General features: G+C 40.7%; 1 protein-coding gene across 2 annotated transcripts in view; it reads right to left on the bottom strand.

The window, feature by feature from the left end:
• Positions 1-4279: 4279 nt before the first annotated feature.
• Positions 4280-25683, bottom strand: part of LOC143151215 (protein amalgam) — an 86887-nt gene continuing 65483 nt past the window's right edge. For both annotated transcript variants that reach the window (XM_076320128.1, XM_076320129.1), the window contains exons 2-10: positions 10316-10519; positions 8904-9262; positions 7889-8033; positions 7068-7343; positions 6537-6643; positions 6230-6419; positions 6003-6029; positions 5801-5921; positions 4280-5675 (exon numbers count right to left, since the gene is read on the bottom strand). In XM_076320128.1, the coding sequence (XP_076176243.1) occupies positions 5827-5921; positions 6003-6029; positions 6230-6419; positions 6537-6643; positions 7068-7343; positions 7889-8033; positions 8904-9262; positions 10316-10519 (1403 nt within the window). In that variant the 3' untranslated portion in view covers positions 4280-5675; positions 5801-5826. The remainder of the gene's footprint in view (positions 5676-5800; positions 5922-6002; positions 6030-6229; positions 6420-6536; positions 6644-7067; positions 7344-7888; positions 8034-8903; positions 9263-10315; positions 10520-25683) is intronic.

The raw sequence follows: 25683 nt of genomic DNA on the forward strand, positions 1-25683 counted from the left end.
CGAGAAATAGTTTGTTCGGGAAACGTTAGATGGCGGTATAGATGCTGTTAGAACGCCTAATACAATGTAGCTGTCAAATTATAAATTCTCCAGAATGAATAAGCATCAATATCGCCTTTAGAAGTATACACAGATTGCCTGTCATACATGTAAGGATCTAAATAACATTTATACATACAATTTTATGTAAAATACTTTACGTATAAATTTTCTTTACACTACGTATACTTCTCAACACGATATTTATCTTCATTTTTTATGAACAATTCTAATGCTTTATTAGTTGTACCTAGAAAGCTTGGTACAATCAGAGACGCAAAAGTTAACAATTTCTAATAAATAATAAAAAAAATGATGGTGCTAAGGGTATGATTCAATTATAATAAATTCATTTTTAACTCATAATTGCGTGCAGAAGCATAAATTATGGAATTAAATTAATTTGTTCAAAATTTAAATAATCCGAAAAAGTACAAGTGGTGCCATCTATGGCAAAACGCCCAAGTTTGTCGAGAAATAGTTTGTTCGCGAAACGTTAGATGGCGGTATAGATGCTGTTAGAACGCGTAATACAATGTAGCTGTCAAATTATAAATTCTCCAGAATAAATAAGCATCACTATCGCGTTTAAAAGTATACACAGATTGCCTGTCATCCATGTAAGGATCTACATAACATTTATACATACAATTTTATGTAAAATACTTTACGTATAAATTTTCTTTACACTACGTATACTTCTCAACAGGATATTTATCTTCATTTTTTATGAACAATTCTAATGCTTTATTAGTTGTACCTATGAAGCTTGGTACAATCAGAGACGCAAAAGTTAACAATTTCTAATAAATAATAAGAAAAATGATGGTGCTAAGGGTATGATTCAATTATAATAAATTCATTTTTAACTCATAATTGCGTGCAGAAGCATAAATTATGGAATTCATTTAATTTGTTCAAAATTTAAATAATCCGAAAAAGTACAAGTGGTGCCATCTACGGCAAAACGCCCAAGTTTGTCGAGAAATAGTTTGTTCGCAAAACGTTAGATGGCGGCATAGACGCTGTTAGAACGGTATTACAATGTAGCCGACAAAATATAAACCTTTAATATAGATAATAAACAATCGGTAATAGTATAGTAACTAAAGTATTTTACATAAGATTGTAGATATAAATTTTATTTCGATACCTACATGTATGACAGGCATTCTGTGTATACCTCTAAACGCGATATTTATGCTTATTTATTGTGGAAAATTTATATTTTGACAGCTGCATTGTATTACGCGTTCTAACAGCATCTATACCGCCATCTAACGTTTCGCGAATAAACTATTTCTCGACAAACTTGGGCGTTTTGCCGTAGATGGCACCACTTGTACTTTTTCAGATTATTTAAATTTTGAACAAATTAAATGAATTCCATAATTTATGCTTCTGCACGCAATTATGAGTTAAAAATGAATTTATTATAATTGAATCATACCCTTAGCACCATCATTTTTTTTATTATTTATTAGAAATTGTTAACTTTTGCGTCTCTGATTGTACCAAGCTTCCTAGGTACAACTAATAAAGCATTAGAATTGTTCATAAAAAATGAAGATAAATATCGTGTTGAGAAGTATACGTAGTGTGAAGAAAATTGATACGTAAACTATTTTACATAAAATTGTATGTATAAATGTTATTTAGATCCTTACATGTATGACAGGCAATCTGTGTATACTTCTAAAGGCGATATTGATGCTTATTCATTCTGGAGAATTTATAATTTGACAGCTACATTGTATTAGGCGTTCTAACAGCATCTATACCGCCATCTAACGTTTCGCGAACAAACTATTTCTCGACAAACTTGGGCGTTTTGCCGTAGATGGCACCACTTGTACTTTTTCGGATTATTTAAATTTTGAACAAATTAAATGAATTCCATAATTTATGCTTCTGCACGCAATTATGAGTTAAAAATGAATTTATTATAATTGAATCATACCCTTAGCACCATCATTTTTCTTATTATTTATTAGAAATTGTTAACTTTTGCGTCTCTGATTGTACCAAGCTTCATAGGTACAACTAATAAAGCATTAGAATTGTTCATAAAAAATGAAGATAAATATCCTGTTGAGAAGTATACGTAGTGTAAAGAAAATTTATACGTAAAGTATTTTACATAAAATTGTATGTATAAATGTTATTTAGATCCTTAGATGGATGACAGGCAATCTGTGTATACTTTTAAACGCGATAGTGATGCTTATTTATTCTGGAGAATTTATAATTTGACAGCTACATTGTATTACGCGTTCTAACAGCATCTATACCGCCATCTAACGTTTCGCGAACAAACTATTTCTCGACAAACTTGGGCGTTTTGCCGTAGATGGCACCACTTGTACTTTTTTGAATTATTTAAATCTTGAACAAATTAAATTATTTTCAGAATTTGTGCTTCTGCACGCAATTATGAGTCAAAAATTAATTTATTATGCCAAAATCATATCCGTACAACCATCAGTTTTCCTGATTATTTAAGAGAAATTTATAATTTTTGACCCTAACTTTATAGCAAGTATTCTAAGTTCAACTATTAAAGCAAAATATATTCCTCATTATTAAGGGAAAATTACATTTTGATATTTACATTGGAATGTATGTTTTGAATACAACTCATGTTAAAAGGTTTTGTTTCCTTAAAGAATATGTACACATTATTTATTGGATTTCATTGTTTATTGGAAACATTGATTGAATAATTGTTTAATTCTTGTGATTTGGACAGTACCTGTAATCGTGGCACGCGTTGGATAATGGAGCTAAAATATGGTTAATTACTTTGCTGAACATAAGATGTATCACACTTTTTAGGAAACTAATTTTTATGAAATATATGTAATGTAGAAGTTGGTGCTTTTAAATGTATTGTGCCCTTTATCAGAATAAAATAAATGTTAAATTAATGGTATTTTAGTAAACAATTATTACTTTCCATGTTTTAAAATTTTAAGAAACATGTCAAAAACCAGCTTTCACTTCGAATTTCGATCAAAATTAATTTCTATAAATCCATATTCAATAATTAATATCCATAAATAAGATGCACATTGTTCGATTAATATTGGGAACATGCGTAAATGTTACTAATAATCGCGGAAATGAACATTCACTGAAACCGTTCGCCTTCCCAGATTTTGCAATATCATGACTAAATTTTCTATTACGTCTTGTTTTGTTTAATACTTGTCGTTTTTCAATTTTTTTCTCTTAGGTAGGCACATCGGCAATCGAAGAAAGAAAAAAGAAGGAAGAAAGGACAAAGAAGGGGACACTCTTATCGCAGCCGCTGTGGCATGTTTAGTTTTAAGCTGAGACTAAATTAATTTTAAGGCCACCATGTACGAATATCTGTACTCTGTCTAGCAATTATCCAATCTTTAACTTATTTTTGCTCGATATGAAAGTGTTTTTTAATCATTAAAGATATCTCCCTCAAAATATAACATACATATTAACGAATGGCTTCTGCAGATGGAGTGAATAAAAATCGTACTTGCTAAAATTTGCAACAGTTAATGCGAGTTCAGACCGGCTAAAGCATATTTGTATAGTCCGAGTAAATCGAAATGACAACGAGCATATTGTATAATTCACTGTAATAATCTTGAAATATGAATTTAAAATGGGGAAATTTTATACGTTAATTTATTAAAGCCGATCCGTTTTCGTGAATCAAATTTTATTTCTTCTTCTTGGTTATCGGTCATAAAACGTAAAAGTTTAGTGCTTGATATATATTTCGAAGTTTCGCAAAATTGTTTAATTAAATTACAAAACATTGTTATTATAATGTATTTATTTCAACGATTTATAACTTTTACGGTTAATATATTTCTCATTAGCATCGTATGTACTTTACATTAGATTGCATTATTATTCGTGGCCATAAGTTTTGTGTACAATTATAAGAATTCGAGTTAGCGATTTACACGTGTATTCGTTATGAAGTTTACAGTGGAGTTCTCCGTACGTAAGAATATGTTTGTTGCGCTCGGTCGCACAATTTACAATCACGTGCAAAATAAATACTTTTTAGTATACACAAGAATAAAAACATCTTCCTTTTGCGATATTCGTTATTGTTTCAGGCCTAACGATCAGCGACAATGCACCTTCGTTCGAAAGTATTCAGTGTTATGAAACCAATTTATTATTAAACGAATAAATGCAACGAATACTATACACAAAAAATGGTATCATGTACAGAACATCGAAGTAAGCGTGACTGAAATTTTTATAATTAACGTTTACATGATACGCACCATTTCACGGAGCGGACTATTTTTGTACAACTGTTTACTTGTTAATTGTAACGATTATCATAACTCATTATAACGACGTGTATCGGTACTAAAGCTACCAAGCTAGTTTGGAAAACGATACATCACATCTCGCACTCTCAACAGGCACTCGTATCCACGCATCCCATCATACATTAAAGACAAATGAAACTGTTGTAGTCCTGTGAATTGAAAGCACGAGAAAAATTTCTACGATCGGATAAAAATCAAACGATCGTTCGAGATCCCTTTTCCCACCGTGATTTATATCGGAAATGACTTTTATTTTTGCACCGTGCTTATAATTCTGTTTGAAAGACAAAGAGTGTATATTTGCACCAACGGACGTTAAGATACTGGTGAAATAGCCAAACGGTATAGTGGGAATGGGCGTTTGGTAACCTTAAGCGATCAATTGATTTTATTACATCTGCGGTTATCAATTCTTACAGCGTGTCAGTGCGTAATACATTTGCTTTCAATTCACGAATTTTTGACGATCTGCTACGAAAATCATAACGACGAACTATAGTAACATCATTTCTTTGCTATTACACATTAGGTACCTACGTGTCCACCCTTCTCGCGCATGGAGGACAATATATCAGTGCCGGTTTTGTACACGATCGTGATAGAATAAAACATGCGTACATGGCACTAAGCAACATCATAGAACACGGATCTAGTTGATCTTAAGCATACAAAAATAAATTATAATAATAACCATGTATCTCTGAACTTATACATGTACAATGAATACTATATTATGTATACGTATATATATATAATATATATATATAGATATATAAATATATTTTAAAGTACACTATCCCTTATAGTTACTCCCGATTTAGAGTACAATTAAAATGCTCTTCTTTTTTTTTTTGTAATACATAACAGAACATCTAGGAGAATTATCTAATACATTTTGCTTCGAATTAGCTAAAACGATTGTTTTATACGTATTAACAATGCCCGTAATCAGTTCCGAATTCGTAAGAAATTTTATCGTATACGTTAAAAACACTGTAATAAAAATATACAAAAATACGAAACACGTATTCGTACTTGTCGTTCGTAACGTATATGATACCTTAGTTTTCTCTTTTGTACCATCGATTAAACTACGCTCAAACGGCAAGTAGGAATACAAACCTATTTCCCCGTCGTTTTGCGAACATATTGATGAGTACGTGTATGAAATACGTCTAACTAATCGGATTATTTTTAAAATATATATTACAGTCGCGATACACCGTTCTCCTAGACATTCTTGCTTCACTACACCCACCATTATATCTGCTGGTGTATGCTTTGGCTGCAGCAAATTACCTAGGAATTAAAAATAATTCCATAAAATTTCAGTCCTTGCATAAATAGTGTGTTTTATATTTTAATATATATAAAATCTATCTTGCGCATAAATAATTAAATTAATTTAATCGACGTGTACGTACCTACGTAGTTTAAGGAGTTCAGTAAATTACAGACTTGTAAAGGCACAGGACGAAACGACTAAGAATAATGTTGCAATAGCTATCACGGGTTGAGATGCCGATGCTGCTGCTGGTCCTTTGACTGTAAACATATTAAATTTATATAACAATTCGACCGGTTTACATAAGAAATCGATTATTTAACGTATCTAGAGATATTTACCGTTCTCAGCTTCCTCGAACTCAAATTCTGCAAAACGAACGAAAATAACATTCAATAAATCTATTTTCAGATTTATTAAAACAACTCACGACTCTTTTTTTTTATCATATTAACGGCACTTACCAAAGGTTTAACGATATGTTGAGTAAAATATTTTCAGATAACGATAATTGTATAAGCGGCAATAATTGGGGTCTTTTTTACTTTAAGTGAACTTATTTTCGTACCTGTTGTAAATATGTGTGGTTCGGAGGGTTGAGACCAACCGAAGTCATTTCTAGCCGTAAGGATCGCTTCATACGATCCAGGCTGAAGTCCTTCGATCACGTGTTTAACGGTGAATTGAGAGTCTTTGCCATTCGTTACCGTAGGCTTGAGAATGATCCATTGGACATCTCCTTTACGACGGTACTCCAACTGCAATTGTTTGGTAATCATTTAATTTTCTCAATCGTTACAGACTTTCGCCGAAGAAAGTACCAATCGACCGTAGATCGAATTAATTTTTGTTACTCGAATCAATTCTCGAATTACCTTGTACTCGGTGATCGGCGAATAGCTCTGCAGTCGCCATTTTAGAATTATATTCGAGTCGGATCTGCTCACCTCACCGCCGTAGACGATAGCCTGAGATGGAGCACCTGGGAAACCATAATTTCGAACGTAAAAATTTTTTTCGTTATTCATCAACTTAAATATTATAATTACAGCTTCTTCTTTATCGCCTTGTACTCTTTTTCGCTAACAGGGAAATCTTAATTTTCGCTGTTCTAGTAAATTGTTACCATTTTATACAAAATTGACAAAAAAAACTTTTTTCACGTTAATTGCACTTATAATTGTAAGTTGGATTTTTTTTTCGTATAATTTTGTAAGGTTTGTTCTATGTTTTAAGCGAAACAGTTTAATATAACGATAAATGGATAGGTGGTGGTAAATTAGCCTAGGAATTTTTCATGTCTCGTTATACGGTATCATTTTGTATGCAATTCGGTTCGAAAATCGCAGAACCGAAAATGTTTGCAGTCGTTGTTTCGTTCGTAAACTGGATAAATGTTTAATTACCGGTAAGGCGAATGATTTTTTCGGTTCGACCCATTTTATTCTCTGCCGCGCACGTATATTCTCCGAGGTCCTCCTGTTTCGTGTGCAAGATCTTGAGAGTGTACAAATTCTTGTTCTTTTTTATTTCTATTCTCCCTTTTTCCGGGAGAACTTCCGTCTGATTCTTGTACCATGTTACTTTAGGGTTTGGATGAGCGTGAACAAAGCACGACAGGTCCGACTCTACGCCGAGTCCAGTGTGCACCAATTCCTTCTTTGCCTCTATTTCGGGAGCATCTACCAAAACAAATATACACGTTTCCCCGTGTTTCATTTATTCGCTCGAGCTAACGCTTAAATACAGGATGTTCCAAAACAAAACCGAGAAACTTTGTCGGCATATTTGAGAGGTCCGTTGAGTAGAGGCATAGTCAAGTACGCGCGTAACTGACGAATACTTAAAATCGATTTTCTGGAAGACAAAAATGTCACGTATGAAAAAATCTTTTTCCGTGTTTTCGACTTATTTTTTCACGTAGAATCGCCCTCCGATTGGTCGAAACATCTGGTTACCGATCACCTTCCACAATCCTTTATATTTAGAACCATCTCTCAAATATGCTGGCAAAGATTTTCAAGTCGATTTTCTCATCGAAAAGCAAACCTTCTCGTATGAGAAAATGTTTCTCTATGTTTTCAATTTATTTTTCCACGAAGGATTACACCCTGATCGGTTTCATCGCCAGTTACCGATCATTTCGTATTTTTGTTTAGAACAACCTTCCAAATGTAACGACAAAGTTCGTCGATGTCGTTCTGGAACACCCTGTTTCAATTCTTACAAACAAAGGAAACGATGATGAATCCCATAGGTGGTTTAGGCGATCCATCCTCGAAGAAACACACATAACGGCCTTTGTCGTTTCTACTCGCGTTGTAAATGGTGATGTAGTTGTTGGAGGGCCCATCGATACCGATCCTCGTGCTCTGTAATAGAAGGAGACGTTAAAACGCGCAAGCTCGATTCAGCTTAGTTTCTGCTGTTAGGCAGACGTCGCATGGTGGGCCAAAATTCATTTATAGCGCGACAGAAATAATTTACCGATCTCCGTGAGAACCGCACGTAGGGCAGACATGGCCAAAATTCTTATTTAGATGCAAATATCGAGCAACGAATAAAAAGATTCATCTTCGACGAATAATTTTATATAAGTAACGCTTCTGTACGACGCGTAAACAAATGTTTTCATTTTCCTTTCGTTGATTCAATAAATACGAATCTTTCGGCCACGATTATCGACGAGAACGTATAGTATAATCAACGTACCGAACACCATGGTGTTCACTTATGACCAGGAACTTACGTTTCTTTAAAACGTTTACGAGAAACGTAAGGCTCAATACTTGTAAACTTTCAAACGAACCATCCTCAGCGATACTACGAAATAATAATTACTCCGATTTTGATCGCACCCGATGACGATCGTCGAGTGTGGACAAATCGGAAAAATTACTCGTTCGATATTTCCCTATCGAATCTTCGAAAACAATTAAAATACCAACTATCCTTATGCAAACGAACGCTGTACCGTAAAACGTTACATCCGTAACTTAAAACGCGAATATCGTTCTGAGCGTCAGGTGCGACGAGGACACTGTAAAAAGAATAATTGTACTCTGACTGGAAATATTTGCGTTTGTTCGTCCACCGTCGCGAACAGTTTAAGCGGAAGAAAGATGAAAGCAATTGCGACGAGATCGATATTGCAGAAAATTACTTATAAAATATTTTTACCGCGCGCAGTTCTCGTTGGAATTGGGTTAATTATTTCCTGTCGAACAAACATTTCGCGTTACCTCGTGGAACCATTTTATGACGTAATTAATATGAGGCGTAGGTTGTGTTCTCATTTCGCAGCCAAGGGTGAAGTTTTCACCGGCGCTCACTTCCACATTGTACTGGGGGATGACGCGTATCAGGGGTGGTTTGTAGGGTGCCGGAGCTTTGTCGTCGACCAACACCTTATGCTTGATCGTGATCGGTGGCTTGTGAAGGATACTGCACTCGTAATCGTCGGACGTATCGTTCCTCGTCGCGTTGTAGATCACCAGCGTGTTGTTCGCCAATCGAACGATTCTCTGGGTGTCCAGTGTCATGGGGGTGGAGTCGAGGTACAAGGTTTCCTCGTTCCTCTTCCACGTAACCGCGAACCTATCTGCAACATTTCGAAAAATTTACCAACGGTTTCCTACACTTGTTTCGCGTTTCTTGGCGAAATTTTACGAGAGAAACGATCGAGCCACGGCGGCACCCAGAATGTGATTATACTCGTTGTCGTCAACTTGTTGCACGTTCCATGAATTTATAAACTCCCGGGGGGAAAGTACGAGTTATATTACGAGCAAAATATTTCAACGTAACGTACAGAGGGTCGGGTGACTGGCAGTACGAGCTTACAAAATGAATCGAATATACGGAACTACTACTACTTCCGTGGGAAGGGTTCTTTTCGGGGAAAATGACTTTGAGTATTTGTCGAACGCGCGCGTACTGTAGAGAGAAAGAAAAATCGATTCTGTAAGGAATTGCGAGTCGTATCGGGTCGGACGTTTCAGTCGGATGAGGTTCGCGATTGAAATAAGTTTTACTACGCTACCCACATTTTACTTACGGTACCACAATCCTCTTAACCCGCGACTGATCTTTCCTTCTCCGTGGAATACTCGACAACTTCGACGAGATTAATTTCGTTGCATATTACTCGCGGTTCCGTTCGTATTAATTGTACTCGGTAATGGAAAATACGTACGCAAAATATTCATTTCTCGAACGGTTCATCTGTCGCTTTTGACACGGTGAAAATCATTGGAAATGTTAGAACACATTGCGCGCGATCGTGCTCTTCTCGATATTCGAATGTTCTTCGTGAGAACAAAGCCTCTTGTGAAAAAATATTATATCTTTTGTTCATTTCCTCGCGTAGAACGTCCACGTGTTATCGTTTCTGCCACCGGTTACCCGAGTACTCCGTGTACGTTATCATACTTTTATGAAAATTTTCAGGAACGTAGTTCAAGTAGTTTAATATACGAAATATTTATATTGGACGTTCTGTAACGCCGGGAAAAAGATACCGGTATTTTTTCAGTCCTGAAAATTGCGTTCTCGTTCGAGAGGAACGATTTTTAAGCATCTCGACGTTGCTTCACCGGTTTTTTTTGGATCGAATCCAAATCACCGATTTCTCGATCTCGTACTTCTCGCGTACCTGTGTTTTTCAGTAGACACGGCAGCCAAATGGTACTTCCGTTTGTCACGTGTATACTTTCCGCCTTGGACAAGATTTGCGGCGGTTCCTCGATAGTGTCAGGATCGTTATCGTCGACCGTGTCGTCGTCGTCGTTGTAATCGGACGGTGGATCGTCGTCGCTGTACTCATCGCCTTCGGTACTCTTGGCCGGTTTGCACCAACCTGGAACAAAAGAACCGCGTTGCACTTAATTAGCAACCGTGTACAACGACACGAAGATCGGTGGTCACGGTTTCGTTTCATCGGGTAACGTTCACTTTCTATACGGTTCGCGGTGAAACACCCTCGAAATTCTTAGCCTTTCGTTGACGCATCGCCACTTTCGCGTATCGTATTAGCATACGAGGCTAGAGAGAGAGAAGAATTTCTAACGGAACGGAAATACGAGCGATCGTTGATCGCTCGTAGATACGGGAGGACCTTTAAAACGAGTTTCGTATAAAATTAAGTCAACTTTTGAAATTGATTAAGAACCGCTGCTCGTTTCGTTGTACTACACGGTTAATAAACCCTAGTTCCGTACATTCTTTGGACATTTTGCCTAAGGGATTTTGCGTGTATTTAAATTTTCGGATTATTTTTGGAAAGCGTCGATTTGCTACTTTTCTTGTATTTTTGAAGAATTTAAAGGAAGAATAATTTTCGATTCTCACTACTTGTAGCAATTTTATATGTATCAATACCGTGTCGGTTTATTGATAAATATAAATGTGCTACAAGTAGTGCAACAATGCTTTTTGCTAAATCGAAAATTATCCTGCTTTTAAATTCTTCAAAAATACAAGAAAAGTTGCAAATCGACGCTTTCCAAAACTAATCCGAAAATTTAAATACTTTTAGCGATTTTATATTTATCAATAACCGTTTCGGTTTATTTCCTCTTTCTCGGTCGTCGCGATTAGAAGATTGCGTCGCTTCTGCGCGTCGCGATATTCCTTTATCTAATGACAAACGAAAGAACGGAATTGAAGAAGTAAACAGTCGAAGAATATTTCCGAGCGTTGCGGTACAAGAGAAACACATTTTAGCTGTGTACGGATTAAAGTCGAAGTGCGGAACGAAGGGAAATGTTGCGGCGTTCGACCGTAGTCGAATACCGCAGCGAAAGGGTTAACCTTAATGCGTTTTTTCGTTCGACTATACGATACACGATCAAGATTTGTGGGTAAAAAAGTCTCGTGTTTTTAATTCTATAACACAAGAAAGCGAGTTGGAAAATATCGAAGTATCGAGTTCCTTCTGTCGCAAAGGTCGTAATTATAGAAAAATGTATTTTGAAAACGCGACGGGTCGAGAAAGACCCGAAGACCGCTACCAAAGTTAAAGTCGAAACGACTTTCGTTCAAAATTACAATAGCTTCAATTATATAAAAAAACAGTGGTATATTGTAAGAACGCTATGGGTCGAAAAAGACCCGACGAATGCTATCAGAGTCGAGAACAAATCGAGTTTCGTATAAAATTAAGTCGCGTTACAATTCGTTAAGAAGAACCGCCGAAATGTACCAGAATTTCCTATTAGATTCATTTATCGTATCGATAGATCGTGCCGATCCACGATCGTTGGTTACCAATTCCTTCGCCGGTATTCTCGTACCGTTTCTTAGGTAGGCCTCGAACAACCATCGGGGGAGTGGCACAACGTCGTTGAAATTAGATTTCTAGTACACGACATTCGCTTAATTTCAGGGCAGCGTATGTAAGCACACCGTTTTCTAATAATACGCGGCCCCATACTGCCGTATCCAACAATGCTTTCCCGTTTCCTTCACGTGCCTTACCCAAGTATCGTTAGCCGAACGTTTAAACGAATAAAGAACACGAGCGAAACGGTAGAACGAACGAAATAAGAGGTCCACACCCTCTGCGCTGCGTGTCTACACCCAGTTCACCCCGTTTTTAGGCACGTCGACCTCAACGTTCGTGTCCAGACCTGTTATATACGGTGTTCGATTTTAACCAGAAACCACGCCCTTATTAGAGGGAACCTATGGATCACGGAAGGAAGGCGTACTCGGACACCACTTGTCACCGGCTCGTACGACGGACGACCCGCCGGGACACTTTTTGATTTCGTTATGGACACTCGTCACCGGTTAAAAGCACTAAGCTGACCCACTTCGATCGTTAAAGCTCGCGCTCTAGTGGGTGCTCGGAAACGTTGTCGACGTTCGAAATCTCGCGTATCCTTTATTGCAGGCCTCGTGGATTTATGCTCGATTCGAGGGGTCGCTCGTGAACCCGAATCTGAAAGGATATTCGGATTTAGAGCATGGCGAACCGGCTTTGATAACGTTCGAGTAAATTTGAAAGCGGACCGAATCTCTCGTGTCGCTTTGAAAGGTACCTTTAACCCTTTGTTTCGCATCGATAACATTCACCGTGTGACCAGATTAAGCTCCGCGTTCGCCGTTGAATATTAGACGAACGACGACGGAGATCGGAAATACGCTTCGGGTATAGTTATCCCGTGGGAGTACCCGTGTAACGTGTATTTTCGTGTGTAACTATTAAATTTAAAGAGACCGTGCCGATAACGATGTTTACGAGTTCCGAACGGTCCCGAGCTCGAAGAAATCCACATTGTCGGGCGATTACCAAATTTTTCTCGAAACAATTCGTATCGAAATATTTCGACACGAGTACTTTGTAACTCCACGATGTTCCTCCAGGACATCTATCCATCGTGTTCCTACGGGATACATTCATCGTGTCGGTCTTTTAGGATACTATCTAAACGCTCTCTATGTATGATATTTATTTTTCGTGCAATACTCGTTTCTCGTACTTGTTCAATTTTAAAGAAAATATTATTCGCGTTAATTTTGGAACTCGTCGAGCATTGTTTCACGCACCTTTTCGCTCTCTCTGAGAACCGAACGACAATCAACGCAAGGTTATACGAACCGACCTGAATTATCTGAAAATATTTATTCGAGACTCCTTGAGGCGAACAATGCCGCTATATGAAATAAGGAGTATGATTAAACCGAGAATGACCTATGAATCTAGGTTAATGGCTGACCACCACATGCCGGTATTTCTGTTTCTACTTAGCTTGCAACCCCCGGCCACGACATCGTGCCGGACTCCCTTAGCAACGACCTAGAAAGACGCCACGATGTCCCATTGCTCAATTTACTCTCACCATGGATACACTTGCGAACCATTTTCAACAGGATCGCGTGTCGAATGGAAACTAAGCTTCCCCGAGATGCTCGCGCTGAAAGTCGAGCGCGGTAGTTGATTGGAAATCTTGAAGAATTAAAACCGTTATACACGGACCGAGTCGATCGAAGCAAAGATTACGGGACACGTTGCACCGTGTTTTATTGCATTTTCTACGAAGATTCAGTCTCGTTTCTTTTCTACGTAGCAATCGAACGTCGTTGAACAACTCGAAGAATTGTCGACGACAAACATTATCGTCCACGGTGTACTTTACCGGTCGGTTGTTCTCGCGAAATAGCGGGTAGTAATTATCCAAGAGTGAAACTATAGATGTTCAATTCCATTCCGACAAAAAGATGAGATCACACTTTATTTCGTGGCGAACGAAAGAAAGAAGAGTAGAAATATGGTTTCTATGTCGCGGAGTAGTCCTCGCGGTGATACTTATTTAAAAGTAAGATTTAGGATAACGGATCGCACACTATATTCTTATCGAGAAAAAAAAAAAAAACAAGGGTGGAGTGATTCTCGCAGTGACGCACTCGTAGCGTTAAATATTACAATAAACGACACTTGTTTGAAAGTAAAATTCTTGCCCGGATAAAAGTGAAATCGCGCTTCATTCCACCGAGAACGAAACAAAAAAAAAAAAAAAAATACACACACACGCGCGCGCACACAAAGGCGGAAATACAATTTCTCTCTCTCATTGTCCGCGATCCCTCTCTCCCTCCCCGTAACCACCTTTACGATCCCATTGAACTTTCGATTTTTCATTTCCTCTCCATTCCATTTTGACGGACAAAGGGAAGGACATCTGAGAGCCGATCTATACATCCGGTGCTCAAGGTGAATGGGAAGAAACTGCAATACGCAATGCATCATGAACCAGGCATTCGAGTAAATGCAATAAAGATACGACGCAAGAACTCGCGGCCACGGCCTCATCAGGGAGGTCTTGCGAAATCGAAAAAATCTCGAGAACCTCCCTCTCTCCCGCCCTCCCACCCACCCTCTCTCCCCCCTGCCCGTGCTTCTTCTCGCCTCTGCATCTCTCGGTTCTCCACGGTCCCTCCATTGGGGATTCAAGTAACGCGCGTACGTACGCGAAAGAATAACGGACGTGCCTGAAAACCGCAAAACCATTTTGCATTAGGCACACGCGTTACAAACGATGATGTCACCCTGACCACATGTCCAAAAAAAGGACCTGACTTCGTGCTCGCGATTCATCCCACGAGGGTACACGTCATCCTATTGCCATTGTCCTTACGTGACACACACTGTCGACCGCGACGAACCAGTTCGCGTTTCTACGAGCTCCTTTTTTTTTCTCGATCAAATCGTTTCCAACACCCCCTTGCAAATCAAAAAGGGAGATTGTAAATTAACCGTGAGATCGAGCGGACCGGTCGTCGCGGTCTACGAAACGTCAGGGTGCCGCTGAAGGGTGCAATTACCTTAAAGGGTGGCGGACACCGTGCAATTTATTTACAGGGAGACGGGAAGCCAGTTACGGTGGTGGTACGAGCTCTATTTTTCCCCCAGTAACGTCGCTTTTTCCATAAACGAAACGACGTCTCCGCAAAGTGCAATCGCGGATCTTCCCCGTAGAAACGGAACCGTATATTTTTATTATAGCTAGAGATCGATTCGTTTCGGTCGTCCCGCGTGTAGAAAAATACACGGTGGAAGATGTTCGAAAAACGAACACGAGGTATTTGAAATTTTATCGCGGCACTTTACCCAAGATGTTTGAACGTTACTATATATTTTTACATTTGAAATAACTCGACGAGTAATTCGGTCCTCGAGTACGTACGTTAACCCGGTACTTTCGTACGAAAAGCGAGCCGGGGATCGATTTGTACGTGAAAAACGTTTGAACGCTGCTCGGAGAAAAAAGTGCAATTCGAGACCGCGTCGTTGCAACGCTTGCAACGTAGCCCAACCGGTCTCGTCTACGAGTATATTTCTATTTTCGGAGGAACAGAGGATGGAATCGAATCGACGAGTCAAAGAACGGCGGTACCAGTTCGAAAACCATATTTTACGAGGCTCTCGTAAAACTATATTACCCGAGACGTTCGAAAATAAATAATTTTTCCCAATACTTCCCGAAACATGGCCACAGGGTACTTCTCTCGCGTTATTTCTGATCTCAGCGCGCGGTTCTGTACATTTTACACGTACTGTCGACACGATTGGGAAATGCTTAATTTCGAACAATTATTTTTCGGCCCGTAGATTCGTGCGGTTTCCTTTCGGGACGAATGCAACGATGATGTCAGGCGTGTCAGACATCGTTAGCCAATGGTTGTTACACGTTCAAAGGTTTGCCAATTTTCCTTTCTGTGTTTTTCCAGTTCCAAGCCGACAGTCAGGTTCGTACTAAATTGTATTACTATACGTTTCTTTACATTTTTCACTTTGTATTCCTCCATTTACAATTCATTGTACTACCGTGAACGCGAGTTCCCTGTATATTGCAATGAACTTTACATTATAATCCGACTTTGCAACAGTTCTGCATAGATGGGCTAATTTTCGCGGCAATTTTATACGAATTTCGAGCTCCCGTTCCGTGAATCGACAACACGAGCATCGAAGCCATGGTTTAGAGTACACGACGTAACCACTCTCCGCGCGAGATCGTAATCGAGAATTACATCGACAAGGAACAAGCAATTAAGATTTATCGACGCGACTCCCCGAGATTCCTTGCACCTAGCGAGTGTCGATGCGCAGCCAGAAAACCGGACGAGAGCTCGTAAATGCGTTACGGTTTGCCCTCCTGTGGCATTGAGACGACGGGGGTGTACGAGGGGTGGGGATAAATAAGTTTCCCAGATCGTTTTCCAGGAATTTTCATCGGGTGGCCATCGAGTTTCCGTTTACCCAACGTTTCGTCGATGTTACCGTACCCGTACCGCGAGAACACACACGGAGCGAAACGTGCGACGATAATTGCAAAAACCGCTCCGTTACATTTCCACGGAAGAGAACCGTTTAATCAACAGTACCAGCACGCGTTCATTTCGCGAAACCGTTTCCGCGAAGAGAAAACCGCCTGTCTCTACGTGGAACGAACGTTCTTCTATATTGGAATTATGACCGGCGAGCTCGACCAGCTCGCGGGTGGAGAGTAGGGAGGAAGCACTCGAAATGTCAATGCGTGGTTGTCCGTGGACTTTGCCAATATTGCGATTATTCCGCGAACGTTTCATTCAAATGTAAATTCAGACACGATGAATAATCGTTTCACCATTCGTCCAGGATGCGCGGCTAGGATATCTCCCGACACCGTGTACGGTCCAACTATAAAATGTAAATCGTTGCTCAACCCAGTAGAAAATTACGATTGTTGCGACGAACGATTTAGTCGTCGACCGAGTCCTCGATATCTATTTCTAGAAATTGTTTTTCATCGTGGTATATACGCGTACCATCTTGCACCCGCCGTTGCTGCCATCTTCGTTCCACGAGAGTTTCTCTCAGCAGACGTTGAACCAGTTCGTACCGTGGAATAGAATCTTACGTGGAAACAAATACGAAGACGTGGCTTAACGATCTCGAAGCTCTCCCTTTATCGATCGTGTCTTCTTCTCCCCATGGACAAGGTCTGTTTGCTCCGACGAACGTTCCTTCCTACATGGGAGTATCGCTGCGCCATTGGGCGGTGGTGAGGGAAAGTCGCGCAACACTGCCACGGTTAGTTATCGATACACGTTACGGGGGAAAATGGGCATTCGTTTCCATTACTTTCGGTCTTGTTTCTTACCCCATTTCGTCGGATTCAACGCGTCGGGACTCCCCGTGAGAACTTCACGTATTCGAAACGTCGCATTGCGAGACTCTCCGTTGGCTCGTGTTGTCGAAACGAGCTCCGGGTTCTGAGCTTTAAAGACTCAAGTCACCGGAACCCTCTGGATTCGAGCCTCGAGTATTTAACCGCTTGGATCTTGAAGCTCAAAAACTCAGAAAAAAAATTAAGGCAAAACTTATATTTATATTCTACTGTAAAGACTAAGCTTTCCATTCGGTGATTACCTATTAAAAAAAATTCCCAAACTTCGCCTACTTCGAAGAAGTTCGATATTTCGTGACATCTCCCAGCGACGAAGACTCATGATTAAAGGTACTTCGCTTATTTTTCGAAACCACGGGACGGTGTCTCTCGAAGCTCGAGTCTCGAGGCCTGGAAAGCGCGAGCTTCGTACAATATTATCGTAAAGAAGATGGCCGTTAAGTTCGAGCTTGGTGCATTCGTTACTCTCTATCGGAAGCGTCGCTCGGATCGGGAATAGGAAAACGTACGCTGTAAACGGTGAGTCGTTAATTATCGAGCTTATCGCCGCTAACGTGTCCCCGTCGTCGGTGGGCTCGACGGAATTCCCCATGGCGGTAGAAATTCTCACGGGGCCGCCGATTGGCTATTAAGAACCGATCGAACCGGCCGCGGATATTAAGATTCAGAATTTATCCTTCGAAGGCTGAGAGGTTGACAGCGTTCGATGGATCACGAATGTGAATGGATGACGTCACCTCTCGCATTCCCTCACGCCTCGATGGTTATTATTGCTAAGGGGCACGCACTCTTATTCCGAGAGGGAACCTTCTCGTTTCACGTATACCGCGATACGTGAGTGTGCGTCGGTAAACATTCGTCGGTGACGGGGGTACGGGGACTCTTGGCCGAGCGTGTCGTGGGTGCGTGTAAAATACCACGAAAGGAGGTGGGAGTCGTTGGAGAGATCGTTGGTGTGCGTTTGCTCGTGGAATGTGCAACGCGCGACGTGCACCGTTCGTCGGTGTTGGGGGCAACGGATAATAAAACGGGGAGTGCCATTGGCCGAATTGACCCGCGGCGCGGCGCAGCGAACGGACCACCTAAAATTGTCCCCCTCGCCCCCCCTCTCCTTACGCTCCGGCGAGTCGTGAGGTCAGCGATATCGTCCGTTTCGCTCCACCGAATGGTAAATATGGAGGACAATGATTTTCGACTCGAAGTTTCGTCACCTGTGCGAAATTTTCGCCTCTTGGCCATATATGGTCGCTCGCGGAGGTGTTCGTGGTGCAAGCGCGTCATTAGTTGTTCGTTAAACTGGAACCAACGCCTCGCGAGCCGGCGAGAATACCGATTATTCCGGAATTTGTTTTTTCTTTTTTTGTCAAATGTCTCGTAGACGCGTCAAAAGTGTCTACGCGCTTCAAACGGTATTTTCGTCGGATTTCTTGCAGAAAGTAGCGACCGGTGTAGAAAATATTCATGCGCGCGCTACTTGAATTATTCGATTCGACGGAATTCAAGGGAATTCGTATTTTTAGAAACTGGACGAATATCGAGTAGCGTCGGGAAGGGCAAGGGATTTTTAGGAAGGGAATTTAAATCCCGCGTTAAGTGAAGTGGTTCTTTTGGACGTTTTCCGGCGATGTGTTCGAGAATGAAAAAAGAGAACCGTTTAAATTTGGTAATTAATCGGGAGATACGAACAATATTTTTGTGTACTTTTCTACGCGAGAAATGTTAATTTATACGGAAAACACAAGGCAGTCGCGTCCACGGAAAATTGTAATGGAATATCTTTCCAAAAAATGACCGAAACATCACCCACCGAATTTACCAGATTCGTCATCCATGAATTGTCATTTATTTAAACATATACGTGACATATGGCGAAGGATATTTTCAATAGCAGACCCGACGTGGGGCAGACATTCGTAAATTTAACTCGCTTTAAAAATCGAAGAGACTGCTTTCAAAAAAAAAGGTAGCAGTTTCGATTGCTTAAATTTATTACAATTATTCTACTTAAATTAGACATCTAAAATAGGAAAAAGAAGACGTTTATTAAGTCGACGACTTAATAAACCAATTACACTTTATGAATATTTCAATCGAACGAAGATTTGGAAATAGTTTCTCAATTTTGTACTTACAATCGATCATCGTGTGGGGAATATTTTACAAACGGCTGGAAACTTTATGGTAATTACCAAATTACTTTTATTTTTATCCCTTTGTTACGAGAATATTACCTTTCATCTCGGTTTGATTAAATTACTCACGATTAGGAAGGTTCCCCTTTGATTACGTACATCAAAGAAATCCCTGAATCTCATTTGGGAAACAGTTCGAGTTTATAATCCTAGTTTTCCCGCGTATGTTCTCGAAGTTTGTTCTAAAATATCTACGAAGATTTCCCATCGCAGCTGCTGACACACTTTACATTTACGTCGTTACTGGCTTGTCTCTATGTTTAAGGAAGTACATCTTTGTGGAACGAAAAGATTTTTTCTTTTTAACTTTTCTCGAGTTTCGAATACGTAGAATGTTGTGTAAACACGATTTGTTAAAATTCAAACGTTCGGCAAGGTTATTTATTCGATGACGAATATACGAACCAGCCGTGTCTAACGAAATATCTTCGTGGATCGGATTGAATAGAGATATCACTTTGAAAAATCTGTCGTTTCTCTGAAGGAAAATATAATTTCATGCAAGTCTGTAGCCGAGTGAATAACCTACTAATGGAGTGTGAACGACAAGTGTTTGGGATTGAGTGCAAGATATCGAGTGTTTATATTTGAATATCGGTTGACTCTGAGGAACGTTTCTAAGAATGCATGTGGAAATATAAGTATAAAAAGAAATCACGAATTCTTGGTGCTTCCAGTAACGAGCAGAGGCAAATGATACTCTCAACGACTACAAACATGAAAATCCACTTCTTCGAATAGCGCAAGATGCGATTCGTCCGATATACAAGGACCTTGATTCACACGAGTTGTTAAAACGACGCGAAGGTGGATCTACTTGAAACAATAACGAGAGATTGAATTCTATTCTTCGGGCGACAGTTCGTTTATTTAAAAGCGACTTCTTGCGGAATAAATATAACCGACATTGAGGTATTTATAGAGTCGTTAGTATCTCGAACGGGTGGCTACAACAATGTTTTATTAACGATGAGGTAAATGAATATAAGGAATATAAGGACAATGAGCTATATACTTTTGTGAAATGACGAACGACCGAAGGCGACGTAACGCTGCAGTAAAGGCGAAGTTACATAGTAAAAGAGCTCGACAAATACTTAAAGCGTCTCAGGAGACGGTAGAGGGTCTTTCCGAGGCAGAAGTATTGCTATATGGACCGGAATAGCTGATTGAATGTACAATTTAAAAATATTCCTCCAGTGGAGGAAAAAATGAACTTAAAACTTCTTTTACGTTCTCTCGGAAGTGTATTTCCTTGCCCGGTCGTCACAAAGGAACTCCGCATCCAATTTCTTCAAAATTTAAAGCAATATCCCGCATAAAATATTCTACAATATGGCGTGGCATTTTGACGACATCTCAAATATTTGCTCATTCGAAAATGCTAGAAAAGTCGATCCCTCTGGATGAAAAGCGATCTTTGCGTCTCAAACTGCCGTCGTTTCCACGATTGACACTTTTTAAAATTCCACGCTGCGTTTTGGAAAATGTTTTCCACGCGGAAAGAATTTTTCACTTTGAACGTTTCGCCGGGAATAGCCCCGAATGAAAAATTTTGAAAAATAAAGCTAAGTCTTGCCTCAACATCGTTAAAAAGGAAAATGAAAATTTTTCACCCAGTAATTACCTATGAAAAAAAAGTGTTCAAACCTTCCTTATTTTTAAACACGATGAAAGTGACGTGGACCCTTAAGTGGTCGATCGAAGATTTTCTTGTTCAAAATCAAAGAACCTTACCGACACTCCGTGTCACACCTTTCGTACAGCTGATACAATACTACATCCGAATCGAAAGCGTTCAATTTTTTACCTAAGTAACATAACTAAACAAGATTTACGCGTCGAGCCTTTGGTGCTCAATTTGAAAGTGACGATAGCAGAAAATCGTGCATCGTTCGCGGACATGGGACATGGAGGCAGGATTTGGACGACGATTAATATAATCTCGACCAATGATAACGTCGAAACCGGGGGATCCGAATTCTCTACAAACCGATGACTAATGGTCCGGTTCTCACGGCGTCGTATTTCAAGCGTTGCGACATTCCGGTGCCTCTTTTCCGTTTCCTACGCTGATGAATTACGTCAGAGTTTTTCGAGAACGGAACAGACCACGCGCAGCTGGGATACGCAACGCTCCGCGAACCGATTGCGCAATCTGGCCGAGAAGTTTGGGTGGCGAACGAACGATGAACGATTCGAAATAATCCGTGATTGCAGCCGGTTCACCACGCGAAAATAACCGCGCGCGGCTGCAAGGGATATAACATAGCTGGGGCGAAATAGCAAAAGGGACGACATTGAGGCTGGCGAGCTGCCAAACGGGAAGATAACATAGGATCGCAGATGCTCCTCCCCGGGTTCGGATCTTAGAAAGCCGCTCGGTGGCCGAGCTGAGGAACCACGAAGACTGTGCGCCCGGATTTTTATAAAGTCCATAGCCGCCTGATTTAGACCCAGCTCGTGCAACCCGCCATACATTGGCTCTCTATCTCCAGGAACCTTCGCGCGTTAGCTCTGCTCCGGTTCCACCTCGTGGCTAGTACGAGTACCCTATTTGCATAGACCGGGGAGCGTGTACAATGGAGAGCTAGTTGAACACAGACTGCTCCCAAATGGAATGTAGATTTACCGAGTAGAATTTTTGAGAAAGATTCTTCCAACGTTGGGATTTGGTATTGCGCGGACCAATTGCTCTCGTGTAATCACGATTTGTACACTACGTAGCGCGTAAAGATCTTTCTATATTGGAGCGCTCTGGATCAACCGTTTGAAAATCATGAGTGCCTCGACCATGCATTTGGGTTGTTGATACCAACGGCGTGTATAACGGAGAGCTGAACAGACTGCTCCTGAATGGATGTAGATTTATGGAGCAGAATTTTTGAGACAGATTGTTTTAAGGTCGGAAGCGTGTAAAAAGTTTTCTATAGTGAAGAACTGGACTACTTCTTAACCACACGTGCCCCAATCATGCATTTGGTTTATATAGACCAAATAACACGCACGACGTAGAGTCGGCCGCCTCTGAATGGATTGCAGATTGAGAGATCGGGATTTTTAATAAAGGTCGTTTCGCCGGTAGTCAGGGTTTCCTATCGTGTGAACTGCTAACTAATTACCACCGTGGAAACGCAATTTATGCGATAGTTCCCTATCTCTAGGAACCTCCGCGCGTTAACTCTGCTCCAGTTTCGCCTCACGGCTAGTACGAGTACTCCAACCACGCATTCGGGTTGCATAGGTCAGGGAGTATGTATACCGGGGGACTGGAGAAATTGTCTCTGAATGGAATGCAGATTTAGCGATCAGATTTTTTGAGAAAGTTATTTCTCCGATGGTCGGGATTTCGTATCGGGTGTACCGTTCACTAATTACCAATGTGGACGCGCAATTTATACGCTGGCTGGCCCAACTGTGCTTTCGAGATTATATAGGCCAAGGAGTACGTACACCGGAAAGCTGGAGAGATTGCCTCCGAGTGGAATGCAGAATCAACGATCAGAAGTTTTTCGAAAGATTGTTCCGCCGGTAGTCGAGATTTCGTATCGCGTAGACCGATGACTAATTACTATCGTGGAAACGCAATTTGTACGCTAGCTGGCGTATAAAGAGCTCTCTATCTCCAGGAACCTCTATGCGTTAGCTCTGCTCCGGTTCCGCCTCGTAGCTAGTACAAGTACCCTAACCACGCGTTCGGTTTGCATAGGTCAGGGAGTATGTATACCGGAGAGCTGGCGAGACTGCCTCTGAATGGAATGCAGGATTAGCGATCAGAAGTTTCTGGAAAGATTGTTCCGTCGGTAGTCGAGATTTAAACCGATCATCGGTTACCATAGTAAAACCCCAACCTATGGACGAAAGAAAGAATTTGTCTGGTATCGTGAGTAGAACTGACAGCTATTTTGAGTATCCTAAAGATGATTCTCGGGTTAAGTAGAATGCCTCGAATCACTCTACGCTCTGCCATAGCCACTTGCGACTGAAACAATTGCGACTGACCCAATACGATTTCTTTCGGAGATCAACCTTTCAGATCCGCACAGTATCGCTCCGTTCTTCGTAGCTTCTTGCAGCGATTAGTCATCTAATGTAACGCGCGAAACATTTGTTCGCAGTACATTACGTTGCAAAATCAACGATACGTGTAAAAACTGTTGTATTCTCGTTTCTTTCGACGACCATCTTGCGCACGGTAACACGGATTTCGAGCGGATTGGAGCGCGAACTTGTTTCCGGGGGCGCGAAGTCTTTGATGTTCTTTTTCCTCCGTTGTTTGAACACATGGCGGAGATTCGCGGGAACAACTTGGTAATTAAGACAACGAGCGTTTGTTGATGAAATTTCTGCACCGCCCTCGGAGGGAACTCTTTACGTGTCACTGAAACGTTTCCTCCGTGGAAAGAAATGCATTGTTTATTAAAATCGTTTCAACGCGGTGGTGTTTCCTTTTTATCTCGAGCAGGAAGAGAACCGGGTAGCTGTGGAGGATATTAAGAGCAGAAGAGGGGCATAATAAGCGGCAAAAAGGAAGACGTTTGCGCGAACCTCTCTCGGCCGAGCGTCAAGCGTAAAAACATTCTTAATAGCTTAAAACGACCGCGGTTCTCAAGGCCTTCGTTGCGCCGGCGAACAGGATGTGGTAATTATTTGCTACCCGCGTACTCATCTTGCGTTAGTAGGCGAATGTCAACAGTTTATCACTCTTTGTGTAAACGGCGACTGCCTAGCTTAGACGTCAGAGAAGTGTACGTGACCATCGATTGGAATCTACATTCGGAGTCGTCCGATTGATGAATATGCGAGTATACTCGTGAAACGAAGTAACTTTCGGTTATTGGGTATAACCGAAGTGTATTTCGGTTATCCATCTCGAACATTGTTAAAAAAAATATCGCGTGAACTATATATCTCGTACGATTCCCTGTTCGCGAACCTTACTTCACTTCGCGCAGCATCCACATTTATCTCTGCGCACTGTTGCAATAATAACTCTTTACAACTCTCTTACTCTTCCTTTTCTTTTTACCTCTGAACTTCATATTCCGTCGCTCATCTCTTCGCGTATTAACGCAATCTTCTTCCCCTTTCCTGTTTCTCTGTTTCCATCTTAATACATTTATCATAAACTTCTTCCGGTAATGTCTAAATCGTTACTCTTTGGGCTTAAGCTTTTAACACGTACGCTTATACTTGCTTATATACGCTTATTCGTTACATTTGCGTCGAGATCCAATCTTTATTTCCGTGCGTTGTTATCTTCTTTCGTGTTCGGTTCTTTGTAGAAAAATAATTTTCTGGTGCAATGAAAATGAAATTGTTCTATACACTTTCACGTGCGTCCAACGATTTCCAATCACTGCGCCGATTCGTTGAAATCGTCGCGCAACACTCGCGACTCGGCTATACTAATAGACGTGTGTATTACACTGCTTCACCCTTTCGAATCCTCTCTCGAAAAACGCGTGGACGTAAGATTTCATAACACGATACCGACAAACACGAGAGGGAAACCAATCAAGGCTTCTCAGCGGCGAGATGCGCCCTCGCGGAAACAACGAACTTGACCCACGGAATCGATCGTGTAATCCGGTCACGTAGATATTTAACCCTACGCACGTCCCCCCTCGCAGAATCTAATACTTTCCCTTGTTTGGAAACGATGTTTCTGGGAATCGGCAGGGACATAAGGAACCTAAGCGCGTATCTTGAATCTCTCGTAAGCGTCGAACTTAATGGTCGTCCGTGAACCCATAAAACTCACCACGATTTATATCGACAATTACACGCCCCCTGGGAACCCCTTGGAACCCCCCTTTGTATACAACTTCGGTGTCGGTTTTCAATTCTCCGTCGTTGGATCGCGAGAAAAGAAACGTCTTCGGAGGGTGAGGCTGGATCTTTCTCCTCGAGATATCTCGTGTCGCGAAAACGAGTCGTTATTCGTCAAAACGATGCGTATTTTGCAAACAAATTTAATTCTGTAATCGAATCTTTTATTTATAGTTCACATTACCGAGGTTTCCGGTGCTGTGTTCGAGTATTTTCGTTTTATGTATCGGATGCTTTTATTCGTTTTATCAATAATGTAGAACGTTTGCGAGACAGATTGCTACGTTTAACTTTCAATCGTTTCGTGTAAAAAAAGAAAGCTA

The sequence above is a fragment of the Ptiloglossa arizonensis genome, chromosome 9 (assembly GCF_051014685.1).
Source record: "Ptiloglossa arizonensis isolate GNS036 chromosome 9, iyPtiAriz1_principal, whole genome shotgun sequence".
Taxonomy (NCBI): Eukaryota; Metazoa; Arthropoda; class Insecta; order Hymenoptera; family Colletidae; genus Ptiloglossa; species Ptiloglossa arizonensis.